We start from the raw sequence: 24,417 nt of genomic DNA, 5'->3' as shown, positions 1-24,417 counted from the left end.
AAAAAAAAGAAAAATTGAATTGAAAAAGAATAGAGAATTCTAGTGTTATAGGATGATTAAAATGTCATAAAAGTGTAATTCAGATAAATGTCATCAATTTTGAAAGGCACGGCCATTGCATCAACCAGTAAAAAATCACTTAAAGTTGAATTCAACAGAGTCGATAACTTCTGAAGAGAGAAGAATTCTGAAGAAATTTACAGTTCGATAGAAGAGATGCAGGAGTTTTACAGCACATTTAGTTTTAATGTCTATGTTTTTTGTGCTATGTCTCAAATCATTTTTATATTTATCTACTAGAAATTCAAGGAGACATTACACTTAAAGTCAAGTACAAACAGTCTTCTGACTGTAGTTTTAACCTTCTTAATAGTACATTATACTCTTTGTTTTTAAGACTACTATTACTATAATAAGAACACAATTAACTAAACCAATGACACCTTGTTAATCTAGCCCTAGTGACTCTTAACAACTTAATGAGTGATCAATTATACTATTCAAAACTATTATCATTTAACTACACTAAATCATAGCTTAATTTAAAACCAAATTAAAGATAGGGTGAGGCTATAATTTTCTCTACAGTCACTGAAGCAATTGCAACTGGCCATTTTCATAGCCAAATAAAAGCAGGTGTTCGACTAAACAGGGGTGAGAATGTGTTATCAGCTTAATCATGAGCTGATAAAACTTATCAAATGTGCCACTTGAGCACATCAGAGAAAGCTTCCGTTTGTTACTATACCCATGATACTTCCACACTGGCACCATATTGCAGCTATTATTGCAATGGCCTACGGATCAAATACAATGTGGCTGGTTAGCAATAACTAAACCCACTGAGCGCTAGTATAGTATAAAATTGCTTTTGCTGTGAAATATTCACTGTGTATTGGATGATTTCTCAAAAGAACAAAAAAAATCACTATAATTCTCAACGGAACATAATGAAACCCACTGTGCCATTCAAGGAATTAGTTAAAATTTATTTTTCATTAATTTTGTGCTTTTGCACAAGCAACCCTAAAGGCTATAATTCTGATATTTCTATCACACACTTATGGCCTGTTCACTCCATGATTATTATTTGGGAAACACACACACACACACACACACACACACACACACACACACACACACACACATATATATATATATATAGAGAGAGAGAGAGAAAGAGAGAGAGAGATTAGTGCTGTCAAATGATTATTCGTGATTAATCGCATCCAAAATAAGTAAAAAATGTTTTACAATATATGTGTGCATATTTTTCTTAAATATATACATGCATATGTGTGTATTTATATAAACATATATATATATTCAAACATACAACAAATAAAAGCTTTTATTTTGGATGTGATTAATCGCGATTAATCGTTTGACAGCAATATATGCACAGAATGTTTTTATTTATTTTTTATTTTTTTGGTCACATCCCCAGAGCTGCTGCTGTTACATTAAACTATGACTTGGTAGTGCTCTTGAACAAGGTATTTGTCTCAGTCGGGTCTAACAGGCCTTTTAACCTTTCCATCTTAACTTTTTAGGAGAGACCAGTTGTTTTAGCATGACTAGCCAGGTCAATATAAACCATTATAGCACTGTAAGGAAAATACAGCAGTCAAAATTTGAAGTGGATCAAAAGTTCAGTTCATCAAAGTTGTCCTAAGACAGGGACGCATTTTGGTTTTAGGTTTTAGGACAGCTTTGATGAAAGGTTTTGATCCACATTAAATGTTGACTAGATAATAATAAAGGAGATAAATAAATGAACAATAATTAACTGAAAATGTCATTCAGTTTTTACAAATCTAACCTTGCATGACCTTAAACATGCATAAACTCCCTTTTCTGCCCTTAACTGTCAAAGGGCGTTAAGCTGGCACAGAACACTTCTCACACACTCACACCCTGTCTCCTTCTCCCACAAAGTGCAGGAGCCGCCCTGGATCTGCATCTCTATAAGAGGTAAGAGACGGGCTCAAAGTTCCCATCTTCGTCAGGAGAACTCGAACGGTTTGCTCTCTGGTTTTATCTCATCTCCGTGTCCATCCACCATGTCGTTCTCTCTCCGTACATCATCCAACCTCAGTCCCAAGAGCATGGTTTCTAAGTCCACAGTCACTCCAATTCACTGTGGTTCGATATCTTCTTGCGGACCCAAAGCCTACAGTGTTTATGGCTGTGGTTTTGGAGGAAGCACCCGCATCTCTTCCTCCAGAGTTGGCTGCTATCCAAGTCTGCAGAGCAAAATCAGTGGAGGAAACGTATGTTATGGCAAACCGTACAGCGGAGGATTCGGAATCACGCTCGGGAACTGCGACTACATCCAGGTGAATGAGAAGTGCACCATGCAGAACCTGAACGACCGTCTGGCGTCCTACCTGGAGAAGGTGCGCTCGCTGGAGGCTGCCAATGCCAATCTGGAGAGGCAGATCTGTGAGTACTACGAGAAGAAGGGGCCGATCGCACAGAGAGACTACAGTCCCTACTGGAACACCATCAACTGCCTGAAGGAAAAGGTACTCCTGGTACTTTTTTTAATGGATGGAATGATGGAAAACATTTATAGTATGCACTACATTAATATATATTTACAACAATGATTTACATTGTAGATTGAAGCTGCTACCATCAACAACGCCAACATCCTCCTGCAGTTCGACAACTCTAAACTGGCTGCTGATGACTTCAGGATAAAGTGAGTTCTGTCAAATAACCTTCCTCTGTAACCATAGCTTGATAACTTTAGCATAAACTATTAAAAGGTTATTTCACCTAAAAATTAAAATCATGTCATTAATTACTCACCTTCATGTCGTTCCTAACCCATAAGACTTTTGTTCATCTTCGGAACACAAATTTAGATATTTTCGATGAAATCCGAGAGCTTCTGATCCTCTCACAGACAACTCCACAACTACCACGTTCAAGGCCCAGAAAAGTAGTAAGGACATCATTAAAATAGTCCATGTGACATCAGTGGTTTAACCATTATTTACAAAGTTATGAGAACACTTGTTGTGTTCAAAGAAAAAAGTTAAGACTTTATTCAACCAATTCTTCTCTTCCATCTCAGTCTTCGATGCGCAAATTACAAGATTACCACAGCTCATGCGTGTGGTGCTGCTAACACAGGAGCATAGCAGGTCCAACTCTCTTAGTTCACTGTATGTATATTCTGGTTCATGTAAGTAAGGCTGGGCAAAAAAAAGCAAATCATCCTTTCTCATCCAGCCTCAGCATATCTGAGTTCTACAAATGGGTAGTTTCATTGCTTTCTATGCAGGGTCAGAAAGCTGTCAGATTGAATCAAAAATATTCAAAAAATTAGTTTTCTGAAGATTTCAGGTGTGGAATGATGTGAGGGTGAGTAATTAATCACAAAAGTTTATTTTTGGGTGGACTATTCCTTTAAGAGTTTGTATTTCATACATGAATGGTGAGTTTGTTCGCCTTCCTGTACATCCCACATTTAGATATCAGCAAGAGTTAGCTGTGCGACAGTCTGTGGAGGCTGACATCGCTAACCTGCGGCCCTTGCTGGACCAGATGACCCTGACAAAGGCCGACCTGAAGATAAAGATCGAGGGTCTGCAGGAAGATCTAGCATGTTTGAAGAAGAACCACCAGGAGGTTTGATGTAGTTTGCCTGTCTCAGATATAATTATGTGTAACTGGTCTTTGTGCCATAAGCAGTATAGGCCTAGCTTGGTGTAGAATTATGTTTGTTGGTTTTTTATATATAGTTTTAAATAAAAATGCCTTAGTCAAGAATTGATTCTTGAGTCATGTGTGTTTATAGGATGTGGCAGCACTACTGTGTCAGCTGACAGACACAGAAGTGTGTGTGGAAGTGGATGCTGCTCCTCAGCAAGACCTGAACAAGGTTTTGGAAGAAATCCGTTGTCATTACGAGAACATCATAGACAAACACCGCAGAGATCAGGAGTGCTGGTTCAAAGAGAAGGTGAGACTTCATCCACTGTTTCTTTGAGTCCTGTGGATGGTTATTTGATGTCATATATTTCTCCAGACTTCTGAGAATACATCACACAGTACAGAATGACAGTGGTGTGTGTTTATGACTCTCTTTAAGACGGCGCATCTGTGCAAAGACGTGGCCAACAATACAGAGTGCCTAGAAACCTCTAGGTCACAGATCTCAGATTTGCGGCGTACCTTGCAGTGTCTGGAGATCGAGCTACAGTCTCAAATCAGCATGGTGAGGAAACAGGCGCATTATAGACAGACTAGCCTGACAAAATATACATTTTGTGTGATTTAAACTCAAAGGTTGGAATGCACAACACCTTTTTGCATAATCTAAACAGATTTTAAAACACTAGGTCATCATACACTTTGTAAATGGTTCCTTATAAATTACTTATGAATGAATAAAATGAGTTTTTGTTCTGTTTCTTACCCACACAGAAAAGAGCACTGGAGTGCTCACTGTTGGAAACAGAGGCTAGGTACAGCACTATGCTAGCAGGTTTCCAGAAACATATCGACGCATACGAGGCAGAGCTTTGTCAGGTGCGCAGTGGCATTGAGCAGCAGGGGAGAGACTATGCTGAACTCCTGGACATCAAGAGCCGTCTGGAGCAGGAGATCGCTACCTACAGGTGTCTCCTGGAAAAGCAGGACATTAAGTAAGGCTATCTTTTCAAAAATTAGTTGAAATTAGCTGTTGCATTATGTTTTTCTGAAATGACTCCACTAATGCACTAATTTTTCCCCCGTCTTATAGGACTCAAGAACAGGGTAATTAAAATATCTCTTTATGCAGTGGTTGAGGGGGTTGTTTGGGTCAGCTTCTGGGTGCATGCTATTCATTAATCTCTTTTTCTCTTCCTTTCAGGTGAGGTATTTGTGTGTGTGACGCCAGCTGACACAATGTTCAAATGTACACAAGTTATATGAACAGTGTTAAATGCAAACAAATAATCCAATGGTGGGTCCTTGTAGTGCAAATGGATTAACACTCTGTAGTTACTGTCTCACCATTAAAGACTGATCGAGAAACATGTCTTGTATATCTGGTTTATTCTGGAATTTTGGGCATCTGCAAAAAGTGGATTTTGCCTGTGTTTATGAGTACATTAAATTCTTTAACATCTATTGATATTCTGACTATGAGAGTAATTATGCAAGATTTTGCATAACTTTAACTCTGTAGAACCCATAAATCAATGATGGAACACCACCTGAGATTATGATTTAGATGAATTATATATATTTTGTTGTTGGTGTTATTTTAAAAAAAAATTGTAAATGATATTTGCACATGATTTGAAAATGTTGATAGGTTACAGTAACAGTGAAAATTCCCTCCAAGTCTAAAGCCATGGCAACATATATATATGGTGAAAGTTTGGCCCATATGTGCCATGCCTTACCAAAGCCAAATATCATATTTATCAGCGACATTTGTCCCAAAAGTTAAACTGTTTTGGTTACCATAGACTTCCATTGTATGAACAAAAAAATTTCTCACATGATCTCAGTTTATGTTCAAATTAAGAAAGAAAGTCAGACCACGAAGTCCTTTGAAGGTGATGAGGAGAATCTTGAAGCACTGAATACGAAAACTTGAGAACTCCAGCTGCAGTTCTGGATATAATGGAGCTTATTAAAGTTGTGTTTGGTGGAAAGGAGAATTACTGTAGTCGAGTCGAGAAGTAATAAGGCATGAACCAGTGTCTCAGCATCACTAATATTTAAAAAGGGACGTTGTCAACACAGAAAGGAGAAACATTTTTTGTGAACCGACAAGAAGTTGATGTTTAATCAGTGTTGAGATATGATTTAAAGTGTGAAACAGCGCCTCCGTCTGGTCAAGAAATGCAGACGCTTCATACGAACAGAAATATCACATATCTATAGAAGCAGATTAGTCTCAAATATAATTCACACAAAAAACACGATTCACACATGCGTAGACAATTTCACATGCATGAAACCTAATTCACTTACACACCAAAAAAAAATTCACGTGCGTGAAAAAAATATATATTCACAAAAAGCAATTCACAAGCACAAAATAAAATTATATATTTATAAAATACATTTCACAAATGCAAAAAACAATTTGTAAATATATACAACTGTGCACAAAGACCTTTGAATGTTTAAAATGTAGGAGTGTCTGAATGTACGAATCGTCATTTACTACGAATCCACTCGGATTTGTGTGTGTGTGTTTTTGAGACTTTCCCATAGACAGTAAAAGAAATGGACACAGCGACCCCATTGGAACTCAATTGTTACAAACATTCTTCCAAATATCTTTGTGTTTATAAGACAACTGGGTAAGTCAATGACAATTAATAAAGACATGATAAAAAGAAACCCACTTTTAACATTCCAGTCGAACACACGTGAACGCATTCTCAGAAATGTAAACTTTGAATTATAAACAGTAAAAGAAAGATTCATATGACTCAAATGATTCACGAACCCGCTCTGAAGTCGCGATCTGACTCAGATGATTCGCGAACCCGCTCTGAAGTCCCGATCTGACTTATATGACTCAAATGATTCGCGAACCCGCTCTGAAGTCCCGATTTGACTCATATGACTCAAATGATTCGCGGACCCGCTCTGAAGTCGCGATCTGACTCAGATGATTCGCCAACCCGCTCTGAAGTCCCGATCTGACTCATATGACTCAAATGATTCGCGGACCCGCTCTGAAGTTACGATCTGACTCAAATGATTCGCGGACCCGCTCTGAAGTTACGATCTGACTCAAATGTTTCGCGAACCCGCTCTGAAGTCCAGATCTGACTCATATGACTCAAATGATTCGCGGACCCGCTCTGAAGTCCCGATCTGACTCATATGACTCAAATGATTCGCGGACCTGCTCTGAATTCGCGATCTGACTCAAATGATTCGTGAACCCGCTCTGAAGTCCCGATCTGACTCATATGACTCAAATGATTCACGTACCCGCTCTGAACTCGCAATCTGACTCAAATGATTCGTGAACCCGCTCTGAAGTCCCGATCTGACTCATATGACTCAAATGATTCACGTACCCGCTCTGAACTCGCAATCTGACTCAAATGATTTGCGAATCCGCTCTGACGTCCTGATCTGACTCATATGACTCAAATGATTCGCAGACCCGCTCTGAAGTCGCGATCTGACTCATATGACTCAAATGATTCGCAGACCCGCTCTGATGTCGCGATCTGATTCGCGAACCCGCTCCTGATCTAACTTGTCTTTTCTTTATTTTAAACAGTTAGAACACAACAATAATTTTCAAATAACAAAATATAAGAAAAATAAAGACAAAGAAAAGTCCGATCTGACTCAAGGGTCTTTTCTCAAGGGCATCATCATATTAAAGCACACAATCTTTTATACAATAAAAATTAAATCTAATGCATGTTGATAACCTTTTTCTAATGTTTCATTCATTATTCATTCATCTTGTTCCAAGTTTTTTTTTTGGCTGTAAAGATATTTTGAAAATAAGTGCATGTCATTTATCTTTTTATTAAAAATAAATATATTCTCTTCCCTTCAGGTGAAGTGAATGCAACGATGGCAGAACACCTGAAGCACGCTCCAAGAAGAGCTGAGGGTGGAGGTTACACAACAAATGAGACAAACAGCTGTAATCAGGGGCGATTCTAGGAGTTTTTCAACTGGGGGACACAAGAGGGGCCACGATCTTGTGTTGTTTGAACAGTATATCCTAATCATTTCAAGAGTTCAGTAACCTTTAAAATCAGTAATAAACAGTGATACCCTATTATATTTTAATAGCAGTTATTCACTGCTCTAAATTAAAAAAATCAAATACAATTTGTATTAACTTTTCAGTTTACAAAAGTGAAAGAAAAACTGTAATAAATAAAATAATCCAATGTATGAATAGTGTACAACTCACAAATAATAATAATATAATTTATTTATAATAGCCTTATATAATATATATATAATAGCCTTATTTATATAAATGCAGAATAACATGAATAATTCATAGAAATAAATACACCAGTGGTTCCCAACCTTTTTCAACTCGCGGCCCACACAACCAAACACATATGTTTGCGCGGCCCACTTCAAAAAAATTAACTGACCCCGCTATTGTTGGGTTAATAACTTAGTACTCAGAAGCTAGATTTTAAACTGTATTTATTGAATAAACATGGACAAAAAAAAAAAAAAATCGCGATTTTTTTTTATCAATTTTGCAATTGTGACACACATCGATATGCTTTTACAGTCATAAATGCATTCAGGATTAATTTTAAACATATTTCCAAAAGAAAACCAATCAGAGCTTTATCAAAAAGTTGTAACATCTCTAGAACAGACATAAGTCAAAATTATCACTATAGTGAAGATGTAAAAAAATGTATAGACTTGTGGCAAAAAAAAAAAAAAAATCCTGTATACAGGGACTTTTTTTTCTTTTTTGCCATGCATTCTTCATAGAGCTCATTAATTGTAGCGGTGCCTCAGGTGTTTGCAGTGTGTATACAGTATGTGTATGTGCTCAGCAGTGAGAGCGCATAAATATAACGCGAAAGCACATTAAAATAATGCACCAGTGCTAATCTCTCTGTTCGCACGCAGATTTCCTTTGCTCTGTCACAAAACCAGTCGTGCTTGCTCAGAAACACGCTGCTTTTCGAGGAGAGAGTGTGCACACTTAAAACGTGTCTCCTCTCACTTAAACTGCATCCTGTTCACTAACAAATTCACTCTATGCTCATGTGTAAGACATGAATTATTTTCGCACATTTTTATTTCTAGCCTTTTACCGCAGTGAGAACGCTCTGATCCGTCAACATTGGCTCAGAAAAAAGGCGCATCACAGACAGTGTGTGAACCTGGAGTTAGGCATATGCCCAGTCTCTGTTCTCGCGCTAGACGCAATGCATTCTGATTGGATCAGATAGCATACTACGGGAGGTCAGGGACACGGAAAACTGTGCTATAAAGCGATTTAGAAATCGCGCACGCTCAAATCGTGATTTTAGGACGTTTTCTTTTAATCGCACAGCCCTAGAATGGACTGCAAATGAACAGAAAATAATTGGCGGCCCACCTGCAATAGTGGGCCGCGGACCACAGGTTGAAAACCACTGAAATACACAATTAATTAATTAATATAACTAATATAAATTTAATATAATTTCATTATATGTCTTTGTTTATTATCCACATCCCATTCAATTTGCATAGCAGCAGTTGCAGTAAATTTGCATTGATGAATAAACAAAATCAACTTATGTCAAGGCTAATTAATCTTGAGCATATTGATTTTAAAATATCATATATCCATAATTTGTTAGAAAGCTACTTGTTCAAAAAGGTATCTTTAATTTAACATGTAAAATATGTGGATCCTATAAAACAGTTTAGAATAGCTTAAGGCTGGTTCACACGGCAGGATAATTGGGCCGATTTTAGCCCCGATTCAGCCCTTTCGACAATCTTAGGATGCTCCGATTATCGTAAAATAATCTGATCAAATATTCCTGCCGTGTGTGTGGTGTGTTAAGACTAATCTCCTCTGCTCGGAAGAATGTCGGGACCGCTCCGATCTCAAATCGGGGATATCCAACATGTTGGATTTATTTTGCCCGATTTCTTCTCGTGTGTGGTGTCCCCCGAGGACAAACAATCACGCAGCCTGTGGACTGTGGCGTGTAGCCAATCAGAAAGCGAGGTGACGAGGCAGTGATAGTACCGGGAAACAAAATCAAAACAGCCGGCGTATATAATATAACAAATACAAATAAAGTCGATGGGCATAACTACATCCACAACTGCAGTCCACCAGAGTACATGGAAACTAATATATGAACGTTTATTTCAACGGTTATTAATCTGTGTAGTACGTAACAACATTTCTATGACAACTTATCTCCATATCATGATATAGCAAGTATAGTCCATGCTCGCGTCGTCTCCACCTCTTTGACCATCGCCTTTTCTTATTTTTCTTATGTTTTTTTCCCCGTTAAAAACAAAGCACAAACAATGGCCACTGCATCCTCTTTGTCCGCCATGATTGTTTACTCTAAAGTCACGTTTGATCTCGAGGGATTTTGCGAGATTTCCCGTCTGACCTGGGAATGCTCGGGAGTCAAATCGGTTCGTGTGTGATGTGTTGATATTGCCGTGTTGCTGCACACCACACACGGAGCGACCAAAACTGTTAGACCCGTGATTTTTTATCGCCGTGTGTGGGGTCTCTCAGGTTTGGAAAATCTGCCGACAATTTTAAAAATCGTCCCGTGTGAACCAGGCCTTAATTAGTCCAGTGTTATTTTAGTATTAGTTATTTATTTTGCTATTTAATCATGCATTAAATAATTATGTATGTAATGTTTCTGGGTGTCATCAAATGACGTTTTGTCAATAACTTCTGTGAAGGGAGGGAGAGAGAGCTAGAGAGAGAGCTTTCCAGGGTGCAGACGTGGAGCACCATGGTGATTTAGAACGCCAACTGAATTTATTAGGAATCTACAGACGCAAATAGACTAAAGGTGTAGAAAAATAAAGACCTAGCATCTTGGTCTGCTCTAGGAGATAACATCGTCATCGAACCTGGTCTGTCTAACACCGAAAGACGTTAACGTTAGTACCAAACACTTCTTGCACTGCAACAACTCGCTAATCAAAAACATAAGCTATTTAAAATAGGTGCTTTTTTTCGTTGGAAAACAGCAGCTTGCTATTCTTGGTCCTCGTTGAGAAACATCGCGACGCAATCATGAGTTATTTACTAGGCTGAAAGATTATAATTTGAATTTGTGAGTGACAGACAAGTAGAAGGGTGGGGGCACACTGGGGGGCCAATCAGTTTTCAGGAGGGCCAGTGCCCCCATGGCCCCTCCCCTGGCTACGCCACTGGCTGTAATGTGTTATATGTGGGATAGTTCACCCAAAAATGAAAATAGTCATAATTTTTTCACCCTCATGTTACTACAAACCTGTATAACTTTCTATGTTCTGCTTGACACAAATATATTTGGAAGAATGTTTGTAACTAAGCAGATCTCGTCATCTTAACAATCATGATAATTTTTCCTACAGTGGCAGTTAATGGTTTGTGAGATTGTGAGATCTGCTTGGTTACAAACATTCTTCCAAATATCTTTGTGTTTATAAGACAACTGGGTAAGTCAATGACAAGATTAATAAAGACATGATAAAAAGAAACCCTCTTTTAACATTCCAGTCGAACACACGTGAACGCATTCTCAGAAATATAAACTTTGAATTATAAACAGTAAAAGAAAGATTCATATGACTCAAATGATCCACGAACCCGCTCTGAAGTCGCGATCTGACTCAAACGATTCGCGAATCCGCTCTGAAGTCCCGATTTGACTCATGACTCAAATGATTCGTGGACCCGCTCTGAAGTCGCGATCTGACTCAAATGATTCCCGGACCCGCTCTGAAGTCGCGATCTGACTCAAATGATTCCCGGACCCGCTCTGAAGTCGCGATCTGACTCAAATGATTCGCGAACCCGCTCTGAAGTCCCGATCTGACTCATATGACTCAAATGATTCGCGAACCCGCTCTGAAGTCGCGATCTGACTCAAATGATTCGCGAACCCGCTCTGAAGTCGCGATCTGACTCAAATGATTCGCGAACCCGCTCTGAAGTCCCGATCTGACTCATATGACTCAAATGATTCACGTACCCGCTCTGAACTCGCAATCTGACTCAAATGATTCGCGAATCCGCTCTAACATCCCAATCTGACTCATGACTTAAATGATTCGCAGACCCGCTCTGAATTCCTGATCTAACTTTCTGTTTTCTTTATTTTAAACAGTTAGAACACAACAATAATTTTCAAATAACAAAATATAAGAAAAATAGAGCCCACTCTGATGTTAGTGGTGAGCGATACTGCAAAATTTGGTATCGATCCGATACCAAATACATATAGATTCAGTATTGCCAACACCGATACCAATGCCATACTTTTGCAAAAAAAAAAAAAAATATATATATATATATATATTTTGTGTAGGGGAGTGCAGTAGGTCTATGTCATTATTTCTGAGGTGAATCAATGATCAATTATTTAGGCAAGATTTTTTATTAATGTATTGAAGTCCACAAAATTATTAGTTATTAGGCACTGTAGAATGAATTCTTTACAGCCTTTTAAAATAAAATAAATAGCCTAAAGAATTTAAAAAAAATTAGAAAAATGCCAGCGAATGAACACGTAGAAAAAATTATAGTCGCAGTATCAGTAGTGAAGGAGAGTGCTGGATTTTCGGTTTGCCCCGTATTTTACTTGAAGTTCAGGCAAATGGGAACACCATATAGCTATTACATAGCAATCATCCTTAATTGAAGAAATGTGGCAAAACATCTCTGGAGAGAACCTTATATTATTAAATTCGAATGTGCTTTCCATATTTGGATCAACATAGGCTACATTTGTGAATGCACATTTTCTGCAATGTCGCATCAAGTCATGCTCCCGTGCGCCTCTTACAGACTGCATCTTTGTCCATATGTTAAACTTTCCACGTCCATGGGGAGACTGTAATCATCGTCATGGGTGAGTGTGTGCAGAGGCTCTGAGAGGACGAACGCGTACCTCCCATTTTTTTATGACTGCGCGGACAGGTGCGTGTGGTCAGTAGGCTTCAAAGGCACAATTGCACATGTGGAGGCAGTGTGAAGAAGCCCATTGCTACTCGAACCTGTTCAATCCGCTTGCACTTGGACCATAGTGCGGCCCAGTGGAAAAAAAGGTTGAGAACCACTATAACATAACGGTTATGGAAATTAGAACGACGGTACATTTAATTAAATTGCAATGAAGTTACAAACGATCCACATCATTAAAGAGAATAAGCTCCGAAATATATAAAATAAATAAAAACGAGGATCAATCTGAAACTTTTCAAGAGCGAAAATAAATAGCCTACACACGATCCACAACATAATTAAGTTGCAAAGAGTATAGGCTCAAACATAAAATAAAATGAAAGAGGATGCATCTGGAACTTTTCGAGTGCAGCGCAAAAGTCACTCGGCCTGCAGCGAGAGAGAGATTTCCTTAAGATTTTTTATGTGCTCATTTTCTTTCTCTATTCTCTTCGTCTCTGTTGCCTCCAAATCCTCACTCTCTCTTGGCCCCTCTCCTCCTGACAGACAGACAGACCCACGTGGGAAGAGAGCTCTGCCAGGAAAGTCTCAAAAACACACACACGCTTTTTTTGTAAACGAACTTATTGAATAATTGCCCTTTTGATTCATTTTCTTTTGATTATGTGATTGCCATCTTTATCATATGCCCCATGCCCCATGTTCTTCTGTTCTTTTATGTATTTATTTTCTAAGATGTGCACTGTAGAATTGTAAGATTTTCACATGGTAGCTGATTTGTTTGTATTTGCTTCGTCAATTTAATAAAAAAACAAACAAAAAATAAAACACACACACACAAATCCGAGTGGATTCGTAGTAAATGACGATTCGTACATTCAGACACTCGTACATTTTAAACATTCAAAGGTCTTTGTGCGCAGTTGTATATCTACAAATTGTTTTTTGCATTTGTGAAATGTATTTTATAAATATATAATTTTATTTTGCGCTTGTGAATTGCTTTTTGTGAATTTTTTTTTTCACGCACGTGAATTTTTTTTGTGTGTACGTGAATTAGGCAGTGTCTCTTCACAATAGAATACAAAATAGAAAATATTTCGTTTGCATTTTATTTGTTTATTAATTCCAAAAACTGTCTGTCGTTGCTGGTAAACTGATGAAACTGCCTTACAAGAATATCAAACTTTAGTAATCAGCAGTATAGTTGTGCCTATGCTGAAAGAATGTTACAATAGATAATGTGAGAAGAAGAGTGTTCTTTACAAACTGTCAAAGATAATGGTGTCAACCCTGAAATGTTTTGAAAACCAAGTTTAAGGTATACATGAGTATAAAAGCAGTGTAGCTTAATAAGCAGTATATAGTAGTCAACATTTGAAGTGGATCAAAACATTACATTTAAGTTGTTCTAAAACCAAAATGCGTTCTTGTCTTAGTACAACTGAAATTTTTTTGATATTCAAATACTGACTATTGTATACTTATTAAAGGTTTGTTTCAATATAAGAAAAGGGTGTTCAGAACTATTCAAAGTTTTTCAAAGTTTGTATGACACAATGTGTAGTAAAATTATAGTTGTTACCACACACTATGAGTGAGCTCTATTCGCTTCAGTATACATACATATTACAGTAAATTTACCAGCTTTCAACACATGAAACTGTTTACACATGATCGCAAAATGGAAAAATGTAGTGAATGCATGGAAAAAAAGGACTGTGTAAAAGCATACGTTTCCTTTTGCATTGTGAAAGAAGCAAAAAAAACAAACAACAACAACACATGAACATGAAAAAATAACAAAAACAGACCAAAATATTGGGACTGAACTTTAATATGGAATGCACACAATACATCTCCAAGTCAGCCACTCAGTAATTGTCTTAAAGTGAATGGTAAGTAAATATATATATATATATATATATATATATATATATATATATATATATATATATATATATTTTAATCTGTACTCTAAATATGACACTTCATCGCATTCATTGTTAACACTGCCCACCTGCAGGGTAGAAAAACATTTACATTTATATATCCTCCATGTATTCATAGAAAGAGAGATAGAGTAAATGACCTTTTTAGGACCTAGAAATGAGGGGGGAAAAAAGAAAATATACAAATTACATAACTTTATACAATATTATAGACCTACTATCTGTAACACTGTTATAAAAGAAAATATAGCCTTACTTAATGTCCTGCTTTTCCAGGAGACACCTGTAGGTAGCGATCTCCTGCTCCAGACGGCTCTTGATGTCCAGGAGTGCAGCATAGTCTCTGCCCTGCTGCTCAATGCCACTGCGCACCTGACAAAGCTCTGCCTCGTATGCGTCGATATGTTTCTGGAAACCTGCTAGCAAAGTGCTGTACCTAGCCTCTGTTTCCAACAGTGAGCACTCCAGTGCTCTTTTCTGTGTGGGTAAAGAGAACAGTTACTGAATCAAACAATGTAAAAGCAGGTTTACCTCCGATAACAGCTAGATAAAAATTGCTTATATATAAAGATCAGTGCTGAAAACATGTGCTTAACTTATTTTTGGAAGTCACCAATTAAAACATGAAGCTATCATTTAACATCATTTAACCCTTTGTTAACTTTCAGACAATGTATTCCCAAAACTCTCTTTCCACTGCCTTTCACAATCCTTTTCTGTTTTTAACTTTTTGTCTATCACATCATGTTTACTGCATCTCACCATTCTGATTTGAGACTGTTGCTCGATTTCCAGACGCTGCAAAGTGCGTCGCAATTCTGAGATTTGGGATATAGAGGTTTCTAGGCACTCTGTGTTGGTGGCTGCATCTTTACACAGATCTGCCATCTTAAAAAGATTCACAAACAAACACATCATGTGAGCTATTCAACTCATGAGTCACTAAACTATATTATGTTACATGCTTTAATACCAGACAGAAAGAAATCTCACCTTCTGTTTGAACCAACGCTCCTGTTCTCTGCAATGTTTGTCTATGATGTTCTCGTAATGACAACGGATGTCTTCCAAAACCTTCTTCAGGTCTTGCTGAGGAGCAGCATCCACTTCCACACACACTTTTTTGTCCGTCAGCTGACACAGTAGTGCTGCCACATCCTATAAACACACATGACTCAAGCATTATGGCTTAGGAAGCTATTGCTGTTCTTAATCTTCATTCAAAACATTCAAAATGTAAAAAATAATTATGCTACAAACCTCCTGGTGAGTTTTCTTCATATACACCAGCTCCTCCTGCAAAGCACAGATCTGCGTCTCCAGGTTGGCTTTTACTTTGCATGTCTTCTCAAGTATGCAACGCAGGTTATCAACATCAGCTTTTGCACTCTGCCGTATCGTCACCTCATTCTCATATCTGATTTGTGGAAAGATCAGAAAAGAAAAAAAATCATCATGTTTAAACATGACAAGTACAAGCATTAAGCTATACAGACCCTAATCAAATTAGATGTCATATTGACTTTTATGATAACAAAGCTGAGAAGGATAGACTTCAACATTTTTACAATGTAGGCTATACACTGTATAAAGGTCCTAGATCTTTTAAAACTAAGACATTTCATCAGTTTATACATTTTGTATGTAAAAAAAAGTGGGATTTTTCATTAATTTATTTTAAAAAGGGACACAAATGAGACCTTACTAGTGATTTTGATTTGTAAATCCAAAGTTATGAAAACGTTTGTAAATGTCAAAATGCTCCAAAAGTACTAGATGTTAAATTGCCTTAATAGAACTCACTTTATCTTGAAGTCCTCAGCAGCCAGTTTAGCGTTGTCGATCTGCAGAAGGATTTCGCCATTGTTGACAGTAGCATCTTTAATCTATAATGAAGATCATTGACAAAGAAAACTATAAATGTAGATCTTATATAATAAGTATTTTTTTGTATTATATTTGTTCAGAGTAAAGTATATATATATATTTTTTTTATTAATCTTCCATTTTGTACCTTTTCCTGAAGGCAATCAATGGTCTTGAAGTAGCAGCTGTTGTCCCTCTGGCAGATCAGCCCCTTCTTTTCATAGTACTCCCGGATCTGCTTCTCCAAAGTAGCATTGGCAGCCTCCAGAGAGTGCACCTTGTCTAGGTATGATGCCAGACGGTCATTCAAGTCTTGCATGGTGGCCTTCTCGCCCTTCTGGAGGTAGTCATAACACCCTCCAGTCATGATTCTTGCTCCAAATCTTCCACCTTTTCCACTATGACATCCGTATCCGTAAGGGAAGCAAGCATTCAACTGATAAGAGCAGGTAGAGATACGTGTCTTTTCTCCAAAACCACAGCCATAGACACTGTAAGCTTTAGGAGCTACTGTACCACAACGCCGAGGATCAATTATGGACTTTGGAGTCATGGAGAAAGAGCTGAAGGAGGACTTGGGGTTGGAGACAGAGCAGGGCTCTGGGCTGGTCTCAGAGCAAGTCTTCACACAGGTATCTGAGCAGGTCTTGGGGAAGGTGAAAGAGGAAGTCTCGGAGCAGGTCTCAGTGCAAGTCTTCACACAGGTATCAGAGCAGGTCTTGGGGAAGGTGAAGGAGGAAGTCTCGGAGCAGGTCTCAGAGCAGGAGCATGTCTTCACACAGGTATCAGAGCAGGTCTTGGGGAAGGTGAAGGAGGAAGTCTCGGAGCAGGTCTCAGAGCAGGAGCATGTCTTCACACAGGTATCGGAGCAGGTCTTGGGGAAGGTGAAGGAGGAAGTCTCGGAGCAGGTCTCAGTGCAAGTCTTCACACAGGTATCGGAGCAGGTCTTGGGGAAGGTGAAAGAGGAAGTCTCGGAGCAGGTCTCAGCGCAGGAGCAAGTCTTCACACAGGTATCGGAGCAGGTCTTGGGGAAGGTGAAGGAAGAAGTCTCGGAGCAGGTCTCAGAGCAGGTCTGTGGGCAGCATATGGAGCAGGTCTCAAAGCAGGTGGAGGGGAAGGTGAAGGAGCAGGATTCTGGGCAGGTTTTGAAGGATGACATGGTGGATGGATGCAGAGATGGATGAACGCAAAAGGGGAAGATACAAAATAAAATGCTCAAATTGTCCTGAAGCGTATGGTGCTTTAAGGCCAGCTCTGTCATCTTTTATAGTTGGAGCTTTAGGGCGGGTTCTACAATCTGACAAAGGGAGTGTGTGTGTGTGTGTGTGTGTCACCACCTGTAGTACTAGAACTGAAGAACCAGAGTATTCCACCCTAATGAGGAAGCTGCAAAAGAATTTATATGTGCGTATATATTTTTCTTAATAAAAGTTGGTGCCTAACTGGACAATGCAGACAATTATGAGTAAGTTTTAGACAATTTAGACTTTTAAAGACAGCACAAATAGCAAAGTGCGGGTGGCGTTTCAATTATACACATGACTCAAAGGTCACTAAATAGACTAATGCCTTCACAACAAAGACAGACTTGAGCACAAGATCCGAAAGGCCTATTAAAATAATTGTTACACTGTTAAAAAATTACTGTAAATTTTACAGTAAAATACTGGCAGCAGGGTTGCCAGCCAGGTACTGTAAATTTTACAGTAGTCGTACTGTAATTTAATTTACAGATTTTTCCTGTATTCTCAATTACAGTAAAATTCTGTAAATTAAATTACAGTAAGACTACTGTAAAATTTACAGTAACTGGCTGGCAACCCTGCTGCCAGTATTTTACTGTAAAATTTACAGTAATTTTTTTATATTTTGTATACTGCATTTTTACAAAAAAATATATTATATACTGCATTTTTAATACATTGTATATGGCATTTAACAATTATTTAAATAGCAAATGCACACTTTCAAGGAGTTTACTGTGCAAAGCAATTCTTTGAAAAAAAGCATATGTGTATTTGCTATATTTAAAGTATGTAAAATGATAGCATACAATATATTTTCCCCTATTGCTGACTTAACTTTAACTGCATAAAGTGTTATATAATGCATAACTTAATTCACCAAAAAAATATAAAAAAATAAAAATTGTATAATCTAAAAAAAAACAGGTCAAAATGTTATATATCACTTTCAAATTTACATAAAAAAATGACATAAAAAGTATATTATTTTGAACTCATTTTTATTTATTTTAAAATTATTTCATTTTTTTTTTAAATGGATATGAAATTTTGGCATGATTTCTTTTTTATTACTTGGAACATAATGGCCATCATGGACCTTGACACAAAGAAATATTCAAACTGCGTTATAACCGAAACATGACCAACATGGTCATATTAAAACAGTTCACCCAAAAGTGAAAATTCTGTCATTTCTCACCCTCATGTCATTCCACACCCTTAAAACCTTTGTTCATCTTCACAACACACATTAAGATATTTTTTATAAAACCTGATGGCCCAGTGATGCCTACATTGCTAGCAAGATCATTTCCCTTTCCAATGCCCAGAAAGGTACTAAAAACATATTTAAAACAGTTTATGTGACTACAGTGGTTCAACCTTAGTGTAATGAAGCAATGAAAATACTTTTTGTGTGCCAAAAAACTAAATAATGACTATTCAACAGTATCTCGTGATGGATGACACTGCTTCATGAAGCTTCAAAGCTTTATTAATCTTTCAGTTCAAATCAGAGCATATCAAACTGCCAAAGTCACATGATTTCAGTAAATGAGGCTTCGTTACGTCATAAGCGTTTTGAAATTTCAATGGTTCGTGTGACTTTTGCAGTTTGATACACGTTCTGAGCAAATGATTTGAAACAAAAGATTCGTAAAGCTTCTAAGCTTCATGAAGCAGTGTTTTGAGATCGCCCATCACTAGATATAGTTGAATAAAATCGTTGTTTTGGGAGATGGGGGTGGGGGGGGGGGGGGGGGGGGGGTTGGCAAAAAAAGTATTCTCGTCGCTTTATAATATTTAGGTTGAACAAACTGTAGTCACATGAATTGTTTTAAATGTTTTAGAGGCTTTCTGGGCATTGAAAAAAAGAAATGATCTTGCTAGAAATGCACGCTTCACTGAGCCACATCTTATTATGTGTTGTGAGGATGAACGAAGATCTTACGGGTGTGAAACGACATAAGTAATTATTGACTTAATTTTCATTTTTGGGTGAACTAATCCTTTAAAAACCACAAAGACATTTTCAGATAGCTATCATCATTAAGGAATAGACCAATATTGCCAAACAAGTCATACAAAAAAAAGTGATGCATGACTGACCGGAAGGAGCCGCGCACTTGCAGAAGTCATACAAACTTTCCATCAAACAGATAAAAATCAACCAAATAACAATTATGCTCCAGATGAAGTTCCATCCCAGGATTCAAAGTGTGACTAGAAATATTGAAAAGAGTAAAGAGGACAATACATTAGATATATTACAAAACATAATAATACTTTCAGAAACAAATAGGGGGAGGACAGATACAGTCAGAGACAGATACAGGGATGAGAGGTACAGTCAGAGAGAGACAGAGGGATGAGAGGTACAGTCAAAGGCAGATAGAGAACAATAAAAGGAAGACGCAATCTTGGTGGTGTGTGTATCCTTACATTCAGAAATTCCATTGGAATTTGCCACAGAAGAGTGGCAACATGTGGGTTGACTGCCACACATTTTCTTCTGTATCACTTGTCCTGTTTTTATTTCGATGGCACTTTTCCCTTGGCTTTGGGTCCTCTCTCTGGATTTATGCCCACAAGCACCTAAAGGGTCATGAAACAGACAATATGTAATTAAGAGCGGTTTTAGGACCTCCAAGAAAGTTGGAGATGTCCACTAATAATAAAAAAAAACATATTTAACTCAATAGCTTGCTGGTGTTAAATAGGGAGACAAATATATTCTCTTCTCGAGTTAAGACACATTGTTTTAAAGGCATCAACAGAAATAACACTGATAACATAACATTATTAAAAGGAATGTTCTGATATAACTTATCTATAAAATGCTGGTTCTGAAGTTGTTAGAATTCAACCATTACCTTTGAACGAACTCCAAGGTACACACTGCTTCCTCCTGGTACTCAAGATTAAACTAGTAATAAGCAGCAAACAGAGTGGCAAGGCCGGACAGGAAACTGGGCTGAGTGCCCTCACACACCACCTCGCCTTCAATACTCAGCATCCAGTGCCCACTTGTCAAAGTGTCTCCTAAAACAATCAATATCACAATAGTAATTAATACCTATACCATTTTTTTTTTTTTTTTTTGTATTTCAGATTTTTACATTTACATTACATACTATATTTAGTAGGGGTGGGATAAAAATGTGATTCTTAAATGTATCGCAATGCATAAGCAGACGATTCTGAACTGATTCACAAATGTCAAAAATAAATTTTCTAAACGTTAATTAATGTAATGTTGACGGAAAGTAAAAGGCGGATCTCTGAAACGTGGAAGTGCATGCCCGGACAGTCTGTGACATGCACATATTTCTTTTACTGTCTATGGTGTGTATCCACTGGCGCAGAGCAAGCGTTTTGAGACCTATAACGTTACTTGAGCGTTTTCAGTCCATTTAATGGAAGTTGAGCTTCCATAGTTGCATATGGTTTGTGGTGGATCGATTATGCAGCAAAATGCCTCCTAATGTGAAACAGACTGCAAGCACTTTGTTTTTTTCTTCCTGAACCTTCTGGTTGTTCGTTCATTTGAAATGACTCGAAAAAAGATTCGTTCATTTTGCTGAACGAGACTCAAAAGTCCGATTCGGTAAAATGATCCGAACTTCCCATCACTACAACTGATGATAAGATTCAAGTCATAGACGCAATAAAACAACTCGTTTGTTTATTGGTCAGTGTCGCGCATGATCAGTTCATTTGTTCAAGTGTCACCGCACTGATAAGGTGCCTTTGTGCACCCTGTGCCAAAATACACACAAGATTTGCCGGCCGACATAGACACATATATATAAATAGCATATTTAATAATTTCAAGGAAAACGTATTTGGTCGCCCTAAGGTAATAAATTAGGCTAACTATACAAAGCAGACTTTATATCAAACAGATTTGTTAAAGTTTTCACATTAACGTTACCTGAAGTTAGCAAATGCTCAAAAAAATCTACATCTCACTGGTTACGTTAACCTCTTAGAAAAGCACCACTGAGAATTTATATGACACACACATCCTCCGTGAGCGACCCTGACTGAGCGCGAGGCTTTAGAAACGCGTTTTATTTCGGCGCCCGTGTTAACAGATGACTGCATGCGCAAAGTTGTTTTACATCATAAAATAATCACGACGAAGTGTGCTGATAAACACTAAGTTACAGTGAATATAAACTATTAGCACTGAAACATGTCATTCATAACGAAGGATTCCAGAGATTTTCTGTCCATGGCTGCTATAGCGCCGGGGGATGTGTGAAATCCTACCGCGACCGCGCTACTGAAACCTCGCGCAATTCTGCCTCGCGCCCCGCGGACGGATGATGCTTGAATCTGGGGTTACCAATATAATCCGCGAATGTAGATGCATTCATATACTATAAACTACCAAACAAGAAATATAAAAAACTGAAGTCACTTACCACAGTTGTTAATCACTCCTCTTGTCTTTAACGTTAATCTCCTCGACCGTTGACGATGCGGCTCCGAAGATTTGAAATTTACAGCAAAATTCTGTAAATTTGAGTCAGACCTACACGTGACCCCAGAATGCATTGCAGTTTACAGCAATATGCTGTATTATTAAAAAACAGTCCGCGGCTGTAAAATAATGCTGTAATTTTTACAGCAATTCATTACAGTGTAGATAAAATATGGTCATTTTGAAATTACTGCAATTTTTTTCACATACATCATTGGGGTCTCTTGGGCCGAAAACATAAAACAGTCGACACATAAGTCAGAAAATGAGGCTTAAGTTTATGATTTATCCTAATTTAATCTTGCGCCATTCAAAAGTATTTTCAGACTTCTTGAGGGATCCTTTTCCCCCACAGATTTACCCTTCGAATTTAAACTTATAGTATAAAGTCTTATGGGAAACTTCAAGACTTCAGTCATCATATATCACAATCATCAAACAAGCAGGACTTTTTAAGATAAAAGCAATAATAGACAGACAGACAGATATTTATTTCTTTTAAATTCTTTCTATTTTTCTCAAGAACGACACCACATTTGATTGAACAAGTTTGCTATAACAGCATGCCCTATTTAAGTTACAAGACATAATAAAACCTTGCAGTCTGAGAGTTACAAAACTCTATTTTTTAAATGTATAATGACCATCAGTTGTCCAAATTTCTCAGTTTTAACATTAAAAGAACTCATTGGGTGTTACACATTTTTTTTTAAGTACAAATAACTGTTAAACAAGAAACAGTCTGCTGAACCTGCTAGAATGATGTTTGCACGATCAAATTATGGGGACCCTATTGCATTATTTCATATGGGTTTATTTACTTTCAGCACTATTTTCTCAAGTCAGGTGGATTCAGAATTTCTGGAAAGAAAAATACCTAGAACATGAGATTCAGTGTGTGGCAAGCCTGACAAAGCACTAATTGGCTTAATGACAGTTCAGTCATTTAGCTGTTTTAGAGAAAGGCATGAAAAGCAGTTGAGTGTCTTTAAGTAATAACTTGACATAATTAGAACCATATGTGTAATTTTATGTGCAGTAATGACATTCTTTTTAAAAGACTGTGTGAGAGTAACCTAAAACGTGATTAGGAGCTAAACCTCTTAATGGTGATGCATGTCTCTACATACCATAAAAAGGCAAAAGACGAAGGCAAATACATTTCTGTTCAATCTGTCACAGTCTTGGAGGAAATGAATTGAGTTTACTCTTCATTTAAGAACACTACATTTCTAATACCTATGTTAAAAATATATAATTATCAAAACTCATTGAGAGTCTATGAAGAACTCAATTTCAAACCTGTAAATAATCCTCTCACTGACAGGACAAGACGCCTGTATTTGTAAGCCTGTATATTGGACTGACTTTTGGAAACTCCTCGAAGGCCTAAATAATGTGGTAAGAGCACAAAACTTCACACATCTTATCAAAAACAGTACAGTGAGTAATGTGCAGAAGTGTTCAATATTATGTTCTTTATTTTCATTTATACTCACTCTGTCCCATGGTATAATTTAAATACGTTGTCTTTATGTTTAATTATGTCTAAATAAAAACTATTAAGTGTTTGTTGCAGATATATCACATATGAAGGTTATGAACATGAATTATTCTCCAGAGACACACGTCGATTAGTAATGGGATTGCGACTGTGAATAGACACTGAAGCGAGACCCAGGGCCCTATTTTAACGATCTGAAACGCAAGTGTCAAAGCGCGAAGCGCAAGTAAGTTTGTGGGCGGGTCTCGGCGCTGTTGCTATTTTCCCGGCGGGATAAATGGCTCTTGCGCCCGGCGCAAATCTAAAATGGGTTGGTCTGAAGTAGCTTCATTATTCATAGGTGTGGTTTGGGCGTTACGTGAAATAAACCAATCAGAACTTCATCCAACATTCCCTTTAAAAGCAGGTGCGCAAGTTCCATTATGGATTGCTATTATTATGGCGTATTTACCAGGCGCACGCCAGGAGCGGTTCACAGCCGAGGAGACTGATGTTCTTGTAAGAGCAGTGAAAGACAGAGAAGTTGTGTTGTATGGGGATGGGAGAAACCCACCCAAAATAGCGTCGGTTAAACAGGCGTGGGAGGAAATAGCCACAATTTGTCAGATGTCATTATATACACATATGTCTTGCCACTATTTGGCCAACAGGTCTGATCCTTAATTACTACAATTAGCCTGAATAATTTGTAAGCTAAATTTATGCCAATTTTTTCACATCTTCGTGGCACA

At 37.7% G+C, this 24,417-nt stretch overlaps 2 protein-coding genes across 2 annotated transcripts; one reads left to right on the top strand and one right to left on the bottom strand.

Annotated features, from left to right (window-relative positions):
• Positions 1 to 1,767: 1,767 nt before the first annotated feature.
• Positions 1,768 to 5,019, top strand: LOC113111314 (keratin, type I cytoskeletal 19-like). The gene is made up of 8 exons (XM_026275939.1): positions 1,768 to 2,528; positions 2,625 to 2,707; positions 3,486 to 3,642; positions 3,812 to 3,976; positions 4,106 to 4,231; positions 4,441 to 4,661; positions 4,760 to 4,773; positions 4,871 to 5,019. The coding sequence occupies exons 1-8, from the start codon at positions 2,064 to 2,066 to the stop codon at positions 4,930 to 4,932; spliced, it is 1,293 nt and encodes a 430-aa protein (XP_026131724.1). The 5' UTR covers positions 1,768 to 2,063; the 3' UTR covers positions 4,933 to 5,019.
• Positions 5,020 to 14,835: 9,816 nt separating this feature from the next.
• On the bottom strand, positions 14,836 to 16,831 carry LOC113110539 (keratin, type I cytoskeletal 42-like). Its single transcript, XM_026274675.1, has 6 exons — positions 16,598 to 16,831; positions 16,387 to 16,469; positions 15,844 to 16,000; positions 15,577 to 15,741; positions 15,346 to 15,471; positions 14,836 to 15,060 (listed from the first exon to the last, which is right to left on the bottom strand). The coding sequence occupies exons 1-6, from the start codon at positions 16,814 to 16,816 to the stop codon at positions 14,836 to 14,838; spliced, it is 975 nt and encodes a 324-aa protein (XP_026130460.1). The 5' UTR covers positions 16,817 to 16,831.
• Between the last annotated feature and the right edge of the window lie 7,586 nt (positions 16,832 to 24,417).

This window comes from Carassius auratus, chromosome 11 (assembly GCF_003368295.1).
Source record: "Carassius auratus strain Wakin chromosome 11, ASM336829v1, whole genome shotgun sequence".
Taxonomy (NCBI): Eukaryota; Metazoa; Chordata; class Actinopteri; order Cypriniformes; family Cyprinidae; genus Carassius; species Carassius auratus.
Note: the sequence above shows the minus strand (reverse complement) of the source record. Positions and strands in the feature narration are given on the sequence as shown.